This window comes from Hemitrygon akajei, chromosome 12 (assembly GCF_048418815.1).
Source record: "Hemitrygon akajei chromosome 12, sHemAka1.3, whole genome shotgun sequence".
Taxonomy (NCBI): Eukaryota; Metazoa; Chordata; class Chondrichthyes; order Myliobatiformes; family Dasyatidae; genus Hemitrygon; species Hemitrygon akajei.
This window is the reverse complement of record NC_133135.1, coordinates 67,650,476-67,670,128: the sequence shown is the minus strand read 5'-3', so window position 1 is coordinate 67,670,128 and position 19,653 is coordinate 67,650,476. Positions and strand designations below refer to the sequence as shown.

At 37.4% G+C, this 19,653-nt stretch overlaps 1 protein-coding gene across 6 annotated transcripts in view; it reads left to right on the top strand.

Annotated features, from left to right (window-relative positions):
• ssbp3a (single stranded DNA binding protein 3a) overlaps nt 1-13,479 on the top strand; it is a 167,688-nt gene extending 154,209 nt beyond the window's left edge. For 3 of the 6 annotated variants that reach the window (XM_073063373.1, XM_073063369.1, XM_073063372.1), the window contains 6 exons: nt 694-748; nt 2,128-2,198; nt 6,327-6,405; nt 6,666-6,694; nt 10,722-10,823; nt 11,965-13,479. In XM_073063373.1, coding sequence (XP_072919474.1) covers nt 694-748; nt 2,128-2,198; nt 6,327-6,405; nt 6,666-6,694; nt 10,722-10,823; nt 11,965-11,994 — 366 coding nt within the window. In that variant the 3' untranslated portion in view covers nt 11,995-13,479. The remainder of the gene's footprint in view (nt 1-693; nt 749-2,127; nt 2,199-6,326; nt 6,406-6,665; nt 6,695-10,721; nt 10,824-11,964) is intronic. The other 3 variants (XM_073063371.1, XM_073063370.1, XM_073063368.1) reach the window with 1 other exon arrangement.
• The last annotated feature ends 6,174 nt before the right edge of the window (nt 13,480-19,653 follow it).

Genomic DNA, 19,653 nt, shown 5'->3' with positions numbered 1-19,653 from the left:
ATGGCTGGTGGGAAATTCAAATCAACTTGGTATTAACTTGGCTGTTGACCTGTAACTTGTGTTTTAAGAAAATTAATCTACTGGGGTAAAAAGGAAGAAGTAGCTTGCTTCCACATCCAAAGCCAAAACAAGTTATAGCTTGTAAAAGTAATTTGCCCCAGCATCTGAATTGAATTGACTTTATTAATGTAAATATCATCTGGAATACAAATTTGTGTTTTGATAACCTGGAATGTATGTGAAAGCAATTTGATCTAAGATGAACCCACAAGAAAGTAGCTGCCCGTTAGTTTAATTTTGAATTTCAGTTTACGTATCTTGAAACCCTTTTGTAATTCTTGAAAGAGACCTCAGCAGTACTTAATATACTAGTGAGTGATTGGTGTAAAATGAAGGGAGCTATGATGGTAAATGGTTAATTCTGCTTCAGAGATTTGCTGTGAATGTGAAACAGTGAAGCAGGAAGTTGCAGTGCTGTTAAGTATAGATTAAATTCCATCTGTAACTTGGGCAGATTTGCTGCTCTGGTTGGAATGATCCCACAGTTTTGCTTGAGGCCTCAAAACAAAAGCTATTAAGTCCTATAGACTACATTCTAATATTCTATAGAGAGCATTAGTGACCTACCAAGGCCTTAGCCCAGTTTGCCTTGAGCAGGATCACCCATTCAGTGCTGATGTGTTTTGTTCACAGGGTCCCCCTGGTGGCGGAGGTCCTCCAGGAACACCGATAATGCCCAGCCCGGCAGGTACAGTATTACAGGAGTCTCTCTTGACACAGATGTTATCATTTTAAATACATGCTTGTCTTAAATTCCTTTCCAAGACTTCGTATGAAAATGTGTGCTGTTTCCGCATTTAAAGATAAATGTCCTGGGAGTAATCTTTTGTTTTAGATTGGAACCTTGTCTGCTTTTGTAGCTTGTATTTTCATCAGTAAGTGCTGATCATACAGTTTCATCGCTGGCTGGGAAAAAGCCAACACTATGAGATTAATAATTCTCCACTGATGGGTTCCCACATGTGTTGGACACAATAAGTACTCCAAGTTAATTCCCTATATTGTGTCATCTGCACTCACAGTGTGGTCTAATTACCTGCTTAATTGCACAGTGAGGATAAATTAACCTTTTGATCATAAGCAGTGCTTTCTTAAAAGCGCGATGCAATTCAGGAACAAACTGATATGATTTATTTTTGGAGCTGCTGCTTTAATTTGTATACATTGTTCTGGTTGGTTACCGAAGGAACATACAGATTTTTTTTTGCCTGTACGTGAGTTTGGTTTAAATAAGCAAAGAACACGCTTGAATCTTATTTTTTTTAACAAGATTGATTCCAAAGCTTTCACTGTAATAAAGTGGATGATCTTTACATGGGCTCAGTTATTTTTCTGTCCATAGATATGATTAAAGTAATTACTCCTTGATGCTTCATTTAACCGGTTAGGTTCCTATCACTGATCTGGTGTGGTGATATGGCTCAAAAAAAAAGTGCTTTAGTTGGAGTGTTGCAGTCGGTTCAGGGTGATGGAATTGAAGAGCAAAAGAAATCATGCTAGATTTGTACATTATGTTGATTTGGCCACAATTTGAATGAATTGTTTCTTTAAGTTTATAGCACCCTGGGAAGAAATTACAATATATGCATGTTTAGTACTAGAATTGAATGGGTGCACTTGAGTGATACTAGATACTCTTTGCAAAAAAAAAAGAGAACAGACTGAGGGATGGCTTCAGAGTTTCAGGAGAATTAAAGCGGTTGTCCAGGTGCCAAGGGGTCCAAGTTGCCCCTCTTGTCTGATGATATAGCTGCTTTACCAAGTGGCCACCCAATATATGTATGTTGGTGGGATTAAATGGAAATGAGTGGGGAAAATGGTAATGTGGAGCAACAATGTGGATTTGTTAGATCGAGTGACCTGTCTTATTGACGTAAACACTATGATATGAACAAAGTAATCAAAACTATTGCTAAAATGCCAAATAACTCCTGACCAAAATAAATCTTGATTTTTAAAGGACCTGGAAAGCCAAGCAACCTTGTTCTATCAAATGTCACATGTATGATCTAAGTAAGTGAAAGCTGAATTAATATGCTTTGGTCTTTTTCTCACCTTCAAATACAGATTCAACGAATTCCAGTGACAACATGTACACAATGATTAATCCCGTTCCACCTGGAGGAAGCCGATCAAATGTGAGTACGGCTTTCACAAAAAGAAAACTTCACAGTATTCAGATCACAGAAACGAAAATGCGGACTTTCTCTTGGCTTTACAAAACTGATGCTCATACTGTTGAAAAGATGAAAAGAATGATGTAAGAAATTCTCAAATCATTACCCTGTAGGATCAATGAAGAGAAAGAAATGACTGCTTTAGTTTTGTGATATAATTGGGTTTCCTGTTTGCAAAACCCTAAACTCAAAAGATTTTAAGCCTATCCAATATATAGTGCCTATAAAATGTATTCACCCCCCCCCCCCCCCCACCCCTTGGAAGGTTTCATGTTTTATTGTTTTACGACATTGAATCACAGTGGATTTAGTTTGGCTTTTTTGACACTGATCAACAGGAAAGACACTTTGGTGACAAAGTGAAGACAAATTTCTACAAATTGGTCTAAATTTATTACAATTATTAAACACAAAATAATTGATTACTCAGCCCCTTCAAGTCAGTATTTAATAAATGTACCTTTGGCAGCAGTTATAGCCTTGAGTCTGCATGGATAGGTCTCTTATCATCTGGATACTACAATTACCCCCCATTCTTTACAAAACTGCTCAAGCTTTGTCAGATTGCATGGGGATTGTGAGTGAATAGCCCTTTTCGAGTCCAGCCACAAACTCTCAATTGGATTGAGGTCTGGACTCTGACTTAAACACTCCAGGATATTAATTTTGTCATTTTTAAGCCATTGCTGTGTAGCTTTGGCTTTATGCTTGGAGTCATTATCTTACTGGATAACAAATAATTTCCCAAGTCACGGGCCTCTTGCAGATAGCATCAGGTTTTCCTCCAGGATTTCCCTGTATTTTGCTGCATTCATTTTGCCCTCTACCTTCACAAGCCTTCCAGGGCCTGCTGCAGTGAAGCATCCCCACAGCACGATGTAGCCACCACTATGCTTTATAGTAGGGAAGTTATGTTTTTGGTGATGTACAGTGGTTGGCTTACGCCAAACATAGCATTTAAAGCGATGGCCAAAAGCTCAATTTTGGTTTCATCAGCCCACAGAACCTTCTTCTAGGTGACTGCAGGGTCTCCCACTTGTCTTCTGGCAAACTCAAGCCAAGATTTCATGTTGAGTTTTTTTTCCAACAGTGGCTTTCTTTCTGCCACTTTCCCATAAAGACTGGTGAAGCACCCAGGCAACAGTTGTTGTATGTGGAGTCTCTCACATCTCAGCCACTGAAGTTTGTAACTACTCCAGAGTTCTCATAGGTCTCTTGATAGCCTCCCCACTCATCCTCTTCTTGCACTGTCACTCAGTTATTGAGGACGGCCTGCTCTAGGCAGGTTTAGAGCTATGCCATATTCTTCCTGTTTCTTGATGACTGCCTTAACTGTACTTCATTTTCCAGGGTCTGATAGGCCTATTGCCACTGTCAGCTTTCTAGCATCGTGGCATGACCTTTCTAAGGGTTAGGATTGTTGGTGATAAAGTTAAACTTTTAACAAATGTTTTTTACTCAGCTTTGTTGTAAACAAGAACCACCAGTCTTGACTTGGAAATTTTCTTGTATCCATCTCCTTGTGCTTTTCAATAACTTTTTCATGGAGTTGCTTGGTGTGTTCTTTTGTCTTCGTGGTGTAGTTTTTGCCAGGATACTGACTCACAGGCAGTTGGACCTTCCGGATACAGGTGTATTTTTACTACAATCAATTGAAACACCTTGACTGCACATAGGTCTCCAAAAACAGATCTCTATTTAACTAATTACATGACTTTTAAAACCAGTTGTCTGCACCAGTGGTGATTTGGTGTGTCATATTAAAGGGGGGGGGGGGGGTGAATGCTTATGCAATCAATTATTTCGTGTTTTATATTTGTAGTTACTTTAGATCACTTTCCACTTGCCACTTTAAATCTGTTTCCACTTTGACATGAAAGTCTTTTTCTGTTAATCAATGTCAAAAAAGCCAAATTAAATCCACTGTGATTCAGTTTTGTAAAACAAAACATGAGAACTTCTGAGGAGGGGTTGTGAATACCTTTAATAGGCAGTGTAGATATTTACAGCTACACCTTAGGGAGGTGGTATCCAGCTACTCTTCAGGGACTAGCTTACTTTACTGTCCAGCCTCTGCGGTGAGGTTTATCTTCCAATACCCATTGCTTGTATGGTGAGACCCCCTCCTACAAAGGAGGAGATAGTTTAAACATAGTTTATTTTATTTTTAATGATACACATCTAAATTTAGACAAATAGTTCTTAACACACATTTAACCCTCTCAAACAATTTCTGATTAATTAAAAAAATTCTGAATTACAAAAGATTTACTTACAATAAAAGATTTCCAAACCAGGTACAATTTTTACAAACTTGAAGAACATACCAATGAGTTCAAGACGAATGAGTTGTCCATTGCAGAAATTAAAGATTGATGAATGAATTCTAGTTCTTCTTTCTATAACCCCATCTCTTTGTCATTCTCCTTGTCGTTCCTAACAATCCCCAATGCTTCTGATATTCATACTATTTTCTTCTAAATGATATCATTTGCATATGATATTTTACAGATAACTTTTCTGGGATAGGGCAACTCACACAGATGGTCTCAGAAGCTTCTGGGGAAAAAGATCCCAAATGTCCACAATTAATGCTATGAGGGCCGAGCCTCTGAATACACAAATGTCCCAACTTGTGACAGAGTTTGATGTACTAAGTGACATAACCCCATTGGCTAATGCAGATAAGAAATCTCCTGGTCACTTCACTTTGCAAACAAGGGCTCTTGGCTGGCAGCCAGCCGCCTGTTGTGGGCCAGCAGCTTGTGCTTTGTAACATGGTTTGCAAAGCTGTGCAGCCAGGTTCAAACTGATTGCTGCCTGCATTTTACAGGTTTCCCCCACTATCCTCAGGTAGAGCGTTCCTATGAAACCGTTTGTAAGCTGGAATGTTGTAAAGCGAAGAAGCAATTACCTTTGATTTATATGGGAAAAATTTTTGAGTGTTCCCAGACCCAAAACATAACCTACCAAATCATACGAAATAACACATAGAACCTAAAATAACACAAACATATGGTGGTGGTGGCATCCGTCGGTCTCGAGAGATCATGGATCTGTGCCTGGAGTTTCCAGGGCGCAGGCCTGGGCAGGGTTGTATGGGAGACTGGCAGTAGCCCAAGCTGCAAGCCTTCCCCTCTCCATGCCACCGATGTTGTCCAAGGGAAGGGCACTAGGACCCATGCAGCTTGGCACCGGTGTCGTCGCAGAGCAATGTGTTGTTAAGTGTCTTGCTCAAGGACACAAACACGCTGCCTCAGCTGAGGCTCGAACCAGTGTCCTTCAGGTTACTAGTCTGATGCCTTGCCCACTAGGCCACGCGCCAACACAAACATATAGTAAAAGCAGTATATACAGCCTATATAAAGTAGAAATATTGTATGTATCGTGTAGTTTCACTTATCAGAATAGGGAAGAGCGAGCCAAAATCGATTTGGAGAAAAAAAAATAGGCACATACACGCATGCACACACAACTACCCACACAAGGCTTCACGGTCATGGTAATCTTTTTCGGGGTAAATACACGTATAAAGCGGGCGTCTTTTCTTCGTAAAAGCGAAAATCCTCTTTGGTTAGCGAAAACAGATACTAATGTAGGTCATTCGTAACAGCGAGCTGTCATAAAGCAAACGTTTGAAAAACGGGGGCCACCTGTACATTAAGAATTGGAGACTGGTTTTTGTCTACAACAAAGTGGAGCAAAGAACATTTGTTAAAAGTTTAACTTCTTCACCAACAATTCTAACCCTTCGAAAGATCATGCCATGATGCGAGAAAGCTGATGGTAGAATTGAATATCCATCACAGTTGCAGTTTCTCTGTCAGGAATGGCCATTAATTGTAGCTTCAAGTTTGTGTCTGTTCAACCAGAGTTAATTCCTGGGTGGTCATCTTCATCGGTACAATACTTCATGGAGATACAAAGCTGTAGATTCTCTCATATGGATCAATTTTAAAAAAAGGGTGCTGCCTCACCTGCTGGACTCCTTCAGAAGCTTGATGTTTGCACAATATTTTTGCTTAACTGTATTAGCCATAGAAATTGTTGGCATGCGACATTTTCAAATGTGCTTTGTTTTGCTTTCAGTTCCCATTGGGTCCTGGCTCTGAAGGTCCCATGGGTGGAATGGGAGGAATTGAGCCACATCACATGAATGGATCATTAGGTAAGTTGCTTTCCTACCAGGAATAATCATAAAGGAATACTGAAGCCTTTTCAGCAAAAGAGGAAATTTCTTTAAGGTAGCTTCTTGGTCCTTAGCTGCAGAAAAGGTACTTGAACCAACAGGTAATTGTTGAGTTTGTATGCATGTGCGAGTGGAAAATGAAACTAGTCATTAAATCTTGTATTGTAGAAGTTAATTTTCAGTATTTTTCTATCATGAGCATGTGCTGTCAGATAAATGTTTGCTTTTACTCTCCTCAGGGTCAGGCGACATGGACGGAATCCCCAAGGTATGAGTCTGGCCATAACTTTTAATACAAAGTATAATAATTAATATAATAGAAAAATTCATTGGAAGTTGCTAGATTAAAATCTTTGACCAAAACCGAAAGGTCATTGGAGTTGAAGGGTCTTTGGGGATCTGTAATGTTGGGAATTTTATACTGAACAGAACTAACTGTTGTGGGAAAGATCCACATGTTGGAATGTAGATCTTGGCTGCACACATTCAGTTCCCTTCTAGTGTTTAATATCAGTGCATTGAACTGGTTTGGAAGAACTACTGCATTTATTTTCGTTATTTGGATCATGCATATGAATTGAGAATCTCCAGAGGAGATGCGTCAATCATCCCAACATGCACTTGCATTCATATCTTGCCTACACATATCTGTGTAAATGTGCAGATAAAGTTGAATCCCTTGAGGACTGTTTTGATTTACTTCACTTCCCCTGACCACATTCTGAGCTAGTGACAAATATTTCCCCTATGTGCAATCTGAGTTGGGGCAAACCGAGTGCAAAGAGTCTGCATAACATTACACGGCGAAGGAAAGAGGTCAGGATTGTGTGTGGAAAGGTGATCAAATATCAAATTAAAAAGATGAGAGGGGGAAGTGGGAAGAATAAAATGTAGATAAATAACTGATGCAAAAGAGGCATGAATGTGATGTTGATTATACAGTCCTCAAAAAGACGAGAAATCAGAGGAGCTGGTGTAACAGAGAAAGTTCCAGTGGTTGAAGACTGTTAAAATAGTGGATAACATGGTGGCAGGGCTCTCAAGCAGTGGAAGAACTGCATTTCACAAAAGCCCTGGTGTATGAGTCCACATCATCTGTAAGAGAGTTTGAAATCTTAGACCATAAGACACAGGGGCAGAATTAGGGGACTCAGCCCGTCGAGTCTGCTCCACCATTCCATCATGATTGATTTATTGATTTGGCCTCCACAACTGTCTGTGGCAATGAATTCCACAGGTTCAACAGCCCTCTAGCTAATGAAATTGATTCTTGTCTCTGTTCTAAATAGACGTCCCTCTATTCTGAGGCTGTGCTAGACTCTCGCAGTATAAGAAACATCCTCTCCACATCCACTCTGTCTAGACCTTTCAGTATTTAATAGGTTTCAGTGAGATTTCCTCCATTCTTCGAAACCTCAGTGAGTATAGGTCCAGAGCCATCAAATGCTCCTCGTACTGTAAGTTAACCTTTTCATTCCCGGGATCATTCTTGTGCACTTTCTACAATGCTAGGATATTTTTTCCTTACATAAAGAGCCCAAAACTGCTCACAGTACTGTTGTGTTCTGACCAATGCCTTACAAAGCCTCAGTGTTACATCCTTACTTTTAAATTCTAGTCCTCTTGAAATGAATGCTAACATTGCATTTGCCTTCCTTGCCACCAGCTTAACCTGCAAGTTAACATTTAGGGAATCCTTCACTAGGACTCCCAAGTCTATTTGCAACTTAATTTTTTGAATTTTCTTCCTATTTAAAAAGTAGTCTACGCCTTTATTCCTTCTACCAGTGCCCGACCATACAATTCTCTATACTGTGTTCCATTTGCCACTTCTTTGCCCATTCTGTCCAAGTCCTTCTGCAGACTCCCTGCATCCTTAACACTATCTGCCCCACCATGAATGTTCATAGCTTCAATAAACATGGCCACACCAATCCATCAGTTCCCAAGTGGTCCCAATACTGAACCCTGTGGAACACCACTGACACTGGCAGCCAAGCAGAAAAGGCCTCCTTTATTCCGACTCTTTGCCTCCTGACAGTCAGTCAATCTTCTATCCGTGCTGGTATGTTTCCTGTAATTACCATGGGCTCTTATCTTGTTAAGCAGCCTCATGTGTAGCACCTTGTCAAAGGCCTTTTGAAAATCCAAATAAACAACATTCACTGACTTTCCTTTGTCTATCCTACCTGTTACTTCCTGGGAAGAATTCCAACAGATTTGTTAAGCAAGTTTTCCCCTTAAGGAAACCATGCTGATTTTGGCCTGTTTTGTCATGCGACTCCAAGTAACCTAAAAATTCACCCTTTAATAATGGACTCCAAAATCTTTTCACCACTGAAGACAGGCTAACTGGCCTATAATTTCCTTTCTTCTGCCTCCCTCTTTTCTTGAAGAATGGAGTGATATCTGCAATTTTACAGTCCTCTGGAACCATTCCAGAAATTAGTGATTCTTGAAAGATAATTACTAATGCCTCCCCAATCTCTTCAGCTACCCCTTTTGGAACTCTCATCTGGTCCAGGTGACATCCATCTTCAGACCTTTCAGATTCCCAAGCACCTTCTCCTTAGTAATAGCAACTACACTCACTTCAGTCCCCTGATACTCTCGATTTCTGGCATACTGCTAGTGTCTTCCACAGTGAAGACTGATGCAAAATATTTATTGAGTTTGTCTGCCATTTCCTTGTCCCCCATTACTACTGCTCCACTGGTCCAAAATCCACACTAGCCTCACTTCTACTCTTTAAATATTTGGAAAAAACTTGGTATCTTCTTTGATACTATTGACTAGCTTACCTTCATATTTCATCTTTTCTCTATATTTTTTAGTTGCCTTCTGTTGGTTTTAAAAATTTCTCAGGCCTCTTTCCGTTAATTTTTACTGTATTATATGCCTGCTCCTTTCCTTTTATTCTGTCTTTGACTTCTCTTATCAGCCACAGTTGCACCATCTTCCCTTTAGAGTACATCATCATTGGCATGTATCTATCCTGCACTTTCCAAATAGCCCCCAGAAATTCCAGCCATTGCTTTTCTGCTGTCATCCCTGTTAATATTCCCCTTCCAATCAACTTTAGCCAGCTCCTCTTTCATGTCTCTGTAATTCCCTTTACTCCACTGTAATACTGATACATTTGACTTTATCTTCCCCTCTGTCAAACTACAAGATGAATTTTATCATATTATGATCACTGCCTCCCAAAAGTTCTTTTACCTTAAGCTCCCTAATCAAATCTAGTTCATCACACAACACCCGATCCAAAATTGCCTTTCTCCTAGTGGGCTCAACCACAAGCTGATCTAAAAAGGCATCTCAGAGGCACTTTCTAAATGCCTTCTCTTGGCATCCAGCACCAACCAGTTTTTCCCAATCTACATGCATTTTGAAATCCCCTAGGGCAATTGTAACATTGCCTTTTATTAGATGCCTTTTCTGTATCCAATTGAAATTCTGGCAATAACATTGATTTAAAAATACCCCATGGAAAATACATAGTAGTTCCTCAGATTACTTTAGAGCTTTCTTTGTAAACAATCAGATTTTTGTATCACTTTTCGGATATTCCAATTCTCCATGTCTTCTGGATCTCAAGATTCTTTAATTTTTTTCCCATAATTCCATCCCGTTTTATACATTTAGTTCTGTCAGTGCAGCACCTGCTGTCTTCTCATTAGCTTCTGGGCTTGCCTTCTGCATTTGTTTTTTCCCATTGAACTGCTCATCTGTACCATCTTTGTGATATTAACCTTACAGATGATCCCCAAGCAGTTCCAAAACTTTTCTCTGTATCAGATTTAGTGTCAGCAGGGATTTGTGCTTTTGACTTTAGGGTCAGCACTGTTGTAGGATGTCATACAAGCTAAGATCCCACCTTGTGGATTAAGAACCTCTGCTGTGACAGAAGCTGGAATGCCTTATTATTGGCTTCTATTTTCAAATATGTATATTATAAGCTACGACTTCTCTCCAGAATGTGTGCTGTCGCGCAATGTCCTTCATGGCTGATAGAACACGTGATGAGATTAAAACCTGATCGTGAGGCACCCCATTGAAGGCAACATGACAACCAATCTTATGAAGGCATAAATTTAGAATGAAGAGTTCTGAAATTTAAGACTGCCATTTAATAGCTGTGTGCCTGCAGAGAAAGAATCTCAGGGTTGTATGTGGTGACATGTATCCACTCTGATAATAAATTTTACTTTGAAATTTGAATTGTTGTTTACTTGGTTTTGTCTATGGGAGAGAAACGCTTGTGTTTTTATGAGTGAAATTATTGTTCTTTCCAGAACTCTCCCAACAACATGAGCAGCATTACCAATCCTCCAGGCACTCCGAGAGATGACGGTGAATTAGGAGGCAATTTTCTTCACTCCTTCCAAAATGATAATGTGAGTATGTGAGATTACCAGAGTTAAGTTCATTTTAGCACAAATAACCATTGCAGATTTTACTCAGTGAGCTAATGTCACTCATGGTTTTTTTTCTGGTGTGTGGTTCCTGAGACTTTTAAACTGCAATAATGTTTTAAGTTTGATTATAATAAAATGAGTTCACACAAAGCGGTTTATATTAAAGCTTATAAAAGGGCAAAACCATTCTTGATGACTTGACTGATAACCTCCTTCCAGATCAAAATCAAGTTTAACAGTACAGAGCAAGAAGGTTGTGATTAAGTTTACTTGTTTTTAAGAAGCAGCAAATCTCAGACTATGTGGCAGAAGGAGCTCCTGGTCACAGAATATTCAAGCTAAAAAGGGAGAAAGGGGTCAAAATGGTGGCCCTTAGGGCAATAATAGGATTAGACTTTGCTCTTGTGCCTCATATCCACTGAATAGATCCTCTAACAAAAACAAGTTTGCTTTGACAAATCATTAGTCACTTTGCTTTTAAATGAAATTATAGATTTTTCCCATGAATTAAATGTTTAACTTATGTTTTTTGAATACACCAACAATTTTTCATTACGGGATCAACCATGACTTAAAAGATCTCCAGTTTTCTTCAGTAGGCTATTGCATAACTGAGCAGTGGAAAAGGTTACTTACTATGTGGTTTTGATGAAGCAAATGGTTGTGAATTAATTAGCTATGAGTGGAAATAAGCAAAGCATCAAAAACATTGAATTAGGAGTGGAAAACTTTAAGATGGTTTTTGTTTCGTAAGTTAATGATGAGCTAAAAACCATGCCAGTTGAGTGATAACTCTGTTGTGGACGTGGGTCAGATTGGAGGGACAGAAAGAAAGAGTGGGAGGAAGCTAATGACAGGTGATGTTATTCTCATGTCCTGTTTTAGAGTTCCCACACTCATTGGCAATAATCCATAACTCAGTTGTGCATTTTTTTCTCTCAAATGATGATAAAAAATGTTCTTTTAATGAATTACTTCCTCCACTTTAGTGGAGATTAAATTGCAATGTAATATTGAGGTCAGTTTCAGCAAACTGTTTGCAGTTTGCCATGTTTAGTAGAACCCAGATGCTACAAGATGTATGGTTCCAACCCATGTAATCCTTGTCACTTTCTTTCAGTATTCCCCCAGCATGACGATGAGCGTGTGATTTTTCCCCTTCCCCCTTCTCCAGGACCAGAATGATGAGACAGCTGCCCTTTGGAAGATTAAAGAACGTATGCAAGAAGCAGTTCAACGTGTTGACGAGGAACTGGGGGCAAAACCCCAATTTTGAGTTTCACGCAATAAAAAGGCTGAACTTCTTTAATTCCATAAACATGAAGGACAAAAACAAAAGATTCAAGACATAAAACCCTTCTCCTGGAAGGACTGTACGTTACACATCTCATCTTTTTGAAGCAAAGAAAAAAAATTTAAACGCCTCTAGCACCCGAACAGACCTCTTCCGCTTCATCCTCTGAACCCATGTATCTTTGTGCTGAACTGAATAAGGCGCTAGTCTAGGTATAAGATCTGATGTTGTCCATATTGTAGCCATTTTAACTGGGACATTTACACAATGTGGTTTACTTTCGAAGGCCCTTTTTAGGTGGCACAGATTTTTTTCTTGCTTCTGTGAGCCTTCCCCTCCAGGTGCAAGGTGTTAATCAATGGCTTGTTCCATACCTGTGTAGCTGAACGATGATATGCCAAGTGGGTTCCAGTTTCAGAGGAGCATATATTTTTTTCCTAACTCCCTCTTTTCTCCAACCATCCACACACCCACTTCCCCCTCCCCCTCCCACACACATACACGTGCGCTTCCCAGTACCCACACGTATGTGCACACCTCGAATCTGGATTGCTTCATTCCTCTGTTACTTTATTGACCCAGAGGAAACCTCTGTGCGTGAGACAACTACAGACTTGATTGAACTAGATGAAAATAAAACAGTTGTAGTGGCACTACAATCGTGCTGGGATCTCTGTACAATTACACACTACCTGCAGATGGTCTTTTGTTTAACCCCAATTCTATACAATGTGTATCAAGTTATGTAAAATATTATCTTGCCTGGACAACCCTTGTGCTGATTCTTGATAACATTGTAGCTGTTCTGTGTTTCTTACCCTGTAGTCTGGTTATAAAAAAGAAAAAAATTCTACAATGTAGTTTTGTGTTCAATATTTGTTGCTAATGTTTTATTGAGGGATGTTTTTACTGCACCCCTTTACAGAGTTTTCAGGAACGTCAACTGTGTTTATTGTGCTGACTGCAGGTTATGGGATGTTAACATACTTTGTTTTTGTTTGGGGGGGAGAGGGGTGGTAGGGATGGGGCAAATAGCAGGATCTTTCTAAATGAATTGCCTTTTTAGATGTGTTTCAAATCAATCTAACTGTGTTTAGCTGTAGAGTTGCTGACCGAGTATGTAAATCTCCTATTTGCAGTCAGATCGGAACATACTGATGAAATTTTGGTGTTTTATTGTAGATTTCAGTCTCCAGGAAATCGTGCATTTTAAACTGAGACAAAGACAAGTCTGGCAAATGTAATTTTACAAATTCGCTAAATTATTGTCTTCATTGGGATGGTTTTGAATGAAACGGTTCTTTTCTCCAACGCTGTAATAAATATAAACATAAAACTTAATTTTGATTCTTTTCTGTTAACTTGCTATTCAGAGTTGTTGGAAGAAATACTGATATTTCCTGTTCCTCAACTTAAAAGAGTTAAAGTACAAGATACAATTTAAATAATTCCCATTCTGTTTTGTACAGAATAATGAAGTGCAGTAGGTTGTGGCAAAACTAGACATTTGTTTGAAAAGGATTGAGCTGCTTGTGAAAGGTGGAGAGGTTCTATATAACACCAGGAAACTCTTTTAAAAGTATTACTTGACTGGTGCATAGGAAATTAATTATGAAAACAGCAAGTTATGGAAATTGTGGACTAAGCTGTCAAATGTCACTCGAGTGCACAATGCACTTAACTGTGTAGCACTCATCCGAATCCAGGGAAAGATGATGCCAGCATTCTTGCCATCTTGGTTATGCTCAAAATTAGATTGGGAAGCCTTGGGTCAATTTGAAAATGGTAGACTTAGAGTACACATTGTCCAAATCAAAAACATTATGAAAACTCTCATTTTGTACGGTAGGGAATGTTCAATTAAATTGCTAGAACAGCTCTAATTCCTACTTAATGTGAAACAACTAAGATGCTTGAGGCACCTGTTGAAGACAAAATGCCTTTTAAAAGACCTCTACTAACCTGAGGTAGGATCAATGATGGAAGCCTAAAATAGCCAAGTATCACATTTCTATCTTGAGCATTAACTGTAGTGTAAAATTTATCCTTAAATACTAAGGCATAGACCAACCTTCTTAGTGTTTTTGAATCAACTAGGAAATGAAGCGGCAATTGAATGGACTAGGAAATGAAATCAGAAATTAAATTATAGAACTTTAAAAAAGGAAATGGAAATGATAGTAAAATTGTGTGAAATGCAGATTTTTGTGTAGGGATTTGTCCTACACAACAATACACTAATATTTCACCAGTGACATCTCCTATTATCCATTTTCCTTGCAACCTTGTTTTTCTTTTCTAATCTAATTTTCTAATAAGATCATGACTTCTGCTTATGTGTAATTTTGAAAATTTGAAAGAAAATACAAATGGAATTTTCCAAAAGGAATAAGGGTGGTGGAAGGGAATGAGTAAGAGTGAAGTTGATAAACTTGTCTATGTATTTTGCCTGTGCATATCCTCCTGCAAGTAGCAAAGGACAACCACTTTGCTGAATATATCGTTTAAAATATGAAGAAATTATGGAACAACAATTGAGAAACTGTAACAAAATAGCAAATTAGAAAAACTAAAAGCCATGTAGATAAATTATTTAACAAAAACACAAAAATGGGAGATGGATAAAGAGGGAAAATTAGCCTACCCACACAAAATTAAAAAGGGAAGTTAGAAAGAAATACACAAAAAATTAAGAAACTAAATAAGGAACAAGGAACTTAACATATAGTGACCTTATTATGATGGAGAAAGTGAGTTGCTGACAAATGCTACCAAAAATTCACTATAATTGTTTATTTATTTTTAAAAAAAAATATGAGCTGATAGATATGTCAGTTCACAGTGTGTCTCCCAGCCTTGCTATTTCCATCAGCTCTCCCACAGGTAATTTTTAAGGAAGTCAGGAAAGATGTTTCTAGCTCTTGACATTTAAAACAATGATGAGGCTTTTTAAGAATGTTTTGTCCTACTATGATATAATCAGTGGTTGCTTCTGACCTGAGTATGTTGTTTTATCTTTGAACTATTAAAGTGTCATTACAAAATTAAATTCTGTTTTTTGAAGATTGCCAATATTGTATATTGTATAGAAATTATTTAATTTCTTATAACTGGTGCTGTAATTTTGCATTTGCAAAGCTAAATAGTTTTGTATCTATTGCCAAACATTGAGAAATATAACCAGGTGACAACAAAATGATCTGGGATGCTTTGAAGTCTTAAGATATTTCAACTGTTTTCAAGCTTAAAAAGCAGTACATAAAATGTATGCATCATCGAGACACTGATTCTTTGTTGCATTTATTCCTTGAGTTACTTCCTTGCATCCTGGTACTTATTGGCAATGATCAGTAGATTTACTGTATTTGGCTTTCTCGCAAGTTTGTCAGTTGCACCTCAGTATGTACTTTTCAAAGATACTTAAACTTCTCTGTTCTCTTAATAACTACAGTCTTGTGTTCCTGCAAGAGTTTCTTAAAATCTGACCAATTTTTTTTGTTAATTCAATTATCAAGAGCAAGTCCAAGTGAAGTGTGAGAGGAGGTGTAATTGATTGTTAATTCTAGGAGCAATTGAGGGAAGCCATCAAAAAGAATAACATTAGTTACATAATTAAATGCATTATTTCCACTGGTAAGGAATTGAGAATCAGATGAAAAGTTTGCTCAAAAGGATTGATGTAAAATGTAAACCAGGCTATTTAGTCCATGCTGTCTCATGTGCTCCACATGAATTTCCTCATACTATGTTAATTTACTTTTAACATTGCTTGAATTCTTGAAGTGTTATTATTCAACTAGAGCAAAAAAAAGTTAAGTTAGAATGATTTTAAGTTTGTAGAATCCATTTGTTAAAGGAAATCTCTTGAATAGAAACCAAAGAATGTGTGAATGCCATGTGGGGGGAAATAGACTGTGTACAGATGTTTACAGGTATAACTGAGGATGTGTACCAAATGATGAGTTTATTTTGCCTTTACGTTTTAAACGTTTGCTGTTGAGATGCTCAAACAAAACAGTTAATTGTCTCCAAATTGGAGCTGAATTTTTAAAATTAGATTTAAAGTAAATTGCATTTAAAAAAAAACCTCAATAGCTATTTTCATTTTAAAATTTGTCACTACAATCACTTAAATATTTGTCAATGTGAACAAAATTTAATGCAAATTAGTGATATTTATAAACTTTATCCATCTATTTCTAATCCTAACATCTTCCAAATGTCATTATGTAAAGTTGCAGTATGCTGATGACTGACATATTTTGCATTTTGTATGTATTTATACTGCAGTTGCTGTGTGATTATTGGTCTTAGGTGGAGTGAGACAAAATCTTTATATAATAACTAGGAGAGGTTTTTTTTAAGTAAATTGGATTTGACAGTGCACCTGAGAGTTTGTTCAAAATAATTCAGTCCACATTTATTTCAATGTTTTAATATATTGAATTTGCTTCTATAAATCTGCATTCTGTGAAAAAGACATGCTATGATTTTTACCCTGTATTAGAAACATGAGTTAGGTTGCCAACATTTTCTCACCAATCTAAAGAATGTATTATTATACATCCAGTGGCAAGTTAGTGAATTGCCAGGTCAAGTACAGTACAGGTACTGCAGGGAAATAAAACCACTTATACTTGTTCAGTTCCAACAGGAAAGCAAATAAGTTAATTAGCATCTTGAAAGAGAAATTTAGGTGGCAAATTGCTCTCAAATTTCTCCTTTCTAGTCTATTTATAATACACTTTGTTTTATTCCTGCAAATGAATTTTCAACTCATCATTAAAATTTCTATTTACCCCTGTTCTTTGCTATTGCTTCAGTATCTTAATGTTGGCCTATTGTATTTTGAAACATGTTCATGTTAATTTTATTTTAACAACATCCATTTTCTTCCAGAATATGGTGATTTATTATATTGTTGCTTGTATCATGAACACATGGGTATTCTGATTTTGAACTTTAAGTGAATATTGTTGTACAAGATCTACAAAGACTTTGATGCATTTAATACCAACCCCTCTCCAATCAGAGTATCAGCATTTGATGTGGCTAGCATGACAGCTAAAGGCTTTTTTTTAATATATAAGTTCCAACTCTGGGTTCTACAAACAAGCTGTTTCCTCCCCATTCTCAACTCATCAGCCTTAGTCACATTGATTTTTATTGTTTAACATTTTGAGTTCCCATCTTTACAATACTATATTATTTGTGTAAGTATACAGAACCTTTTAATCAGAGCTTCAATCTCATTGTCATCTTGACTATGGACATTCTTACTAATATTTGTGGCTCTCCCTTCACTGAAGAATGATAATACCAACATTGTTCTTTAAATCTGTGAACACTTTAAACTTTGGAGATTTGAATCCCACTTTCATTTTTGTAAGTTCTCATGATACCTTGCTTGTACCCTTGCCAAGAATAATCAAAATTGAGTGATTTCTAACCTCCAACTTAAATACCTTGTGTTTTCAACTTTACCCCCATTCTCTTTATACTCTAAATTGTCATTTTCCTTCCCTTGTGTTTAAATTCTTTCCTACTGCTAAAATTGTCAGCAGGGAGCATTGGCTCATACTTTATTTTCAAGGCCAAAACTTGCATTACTAACCAAGCTTTTGTGTTGATTTTTTTTCTGTACACGTGTGCATGTGTTTTTTCAATAATCGGACATTTAACTGAGGATTAACAATAAACATTAAGTGCTCCTTGATGACTCTGTTTCTCATATTTGTCCCTTACATTCATAAATCAGTTGGTACCAGTGCAAAAATGCCGTTACAGTTGTGATGAAGTAGATAAATCTGATGCATGCAAGGCAGCTTCTGCTCTTCAAAAGTTTTCTTTAAAGTAAACAAACCTTTCTTTAAAGAAGATGTAATGCATGAAAAGCAGACAGACCCACAAGAGGTTGGATAAGACTGTCCACATTCTTTGCTCTTCTATAAATAATTAGATTGAGATGGTGCCTCCCGTAAATGTTTTTTTTTATTCTGATGCAAAATACCTTGCTCGTGAGCTTGGGTCAATGTACAACCTATTGTTTTTGATTCCTTGATGGCTGAGTGGATTAATGTGGTTTTAAATCAGCTTGATTGGGGATGACCCAGGATTTCTGTCTAGTCTTCTGATTGAGTTGATCTCAGATAGGGCAGCAATGGTATCATTGCTGTTAACTGAGTTTTCCTTTTGTAAGAGAAATGCCTAGATTTTGACAATTACATCAATGATTGCTGTGCTGTTTGTAAATTTCCATTAATGCCAAATATAATTGAATATTAAATGGAAATTGGTAATGGAGGGAGATAAAATTGCATCACTAAAAATATTATAGTCATATTTACAGAGCAAGGACTAGGCAGTCAAAAGTAATTGTGCAAAGTCTTCTGAATCTACACTTGTGTCTGCTGAGAAAAGTGCTAAGACCTCCCAGGAAAAGTATTTCTGAAAGTATCATTATCTGAACAAAATTAATTTTGCAATGTTAGCAATGCAAAGGCAGTATTTGGATCTGGAGAAATTCAACAGGTCAAGCAGCAGCTGTGGGAAGAAAAATTGTTGACATTTTATGTCAATACTCTAAGGCCTGTAGCATGTCTGGTTATTTAATAGCCACAGAATCTTAAGAACCAATGCAGAACTCTCCACTACTGGTGTTAAGGCAGATTAAGAAATCCAGTTAAGGGAAAGGTGAGGCTGGGTTTCCCATTTCTTATCACCCATTGTTTTCTAATTTGCAAAACTAGGGTGTCTGAATTTAGTACCTTTTAGGAGCAAGATCATACCAGATTTTGGATTTGAATTATTTGTTCTAATTGCCAATTTTTTTTCTTTGATGTTTCCAAAGATAATTCAGACACAGACTGAGTTGGGTTAATTCAGAATGTGGGAAGAGAGACCGATACATTAATAAACAGAGCTCTGATCAGAAAATTTGCAGCTAGCCAATTCTATAAAACACCTGAATTTCAGACTATCTGAATTTGGATCTGTTGTGCATTAACAGATCCCTTTTTTTGTGTTAACTCTTTGCACTGGTGTTTGTTTCCCCAGTTAGCATAGTCCTTGCCCTCATCAGCATCTTATTAGATAATCAACTGTTTCCTAGCTGTTATTGTCCCCAATAGGATTTGCTGCTTTAAAAATTCAACTTCCTTATTTTAAAGATGTAATTAGAATGAAGGTACTTAATACCACAATCTTGCTGTACAGGAAAAGACCACTTCCTGGTCGGGTTAATTTAGTAACCATCTCCAGCTTCTCCAAGCATTCTTGAAATGAATTTCTAGCAGATTATTTATTTATTTTGAAAACTAGGTTTACAGTGTATCCAGAGCAGCTTTCATCATCCACCTAGTTTTTTTGTCCATTATCAAAAGTTTATTCTCTGATTATTGATCCCTTAAATATTATTACAAATTATTAAGGATTTTTAAAATCTGTATGCCCTTAAAGTTCTGCTTTGAAATGAATTGTCCCATATTCTTGATTTTCTACCAAAGACTTAAACCA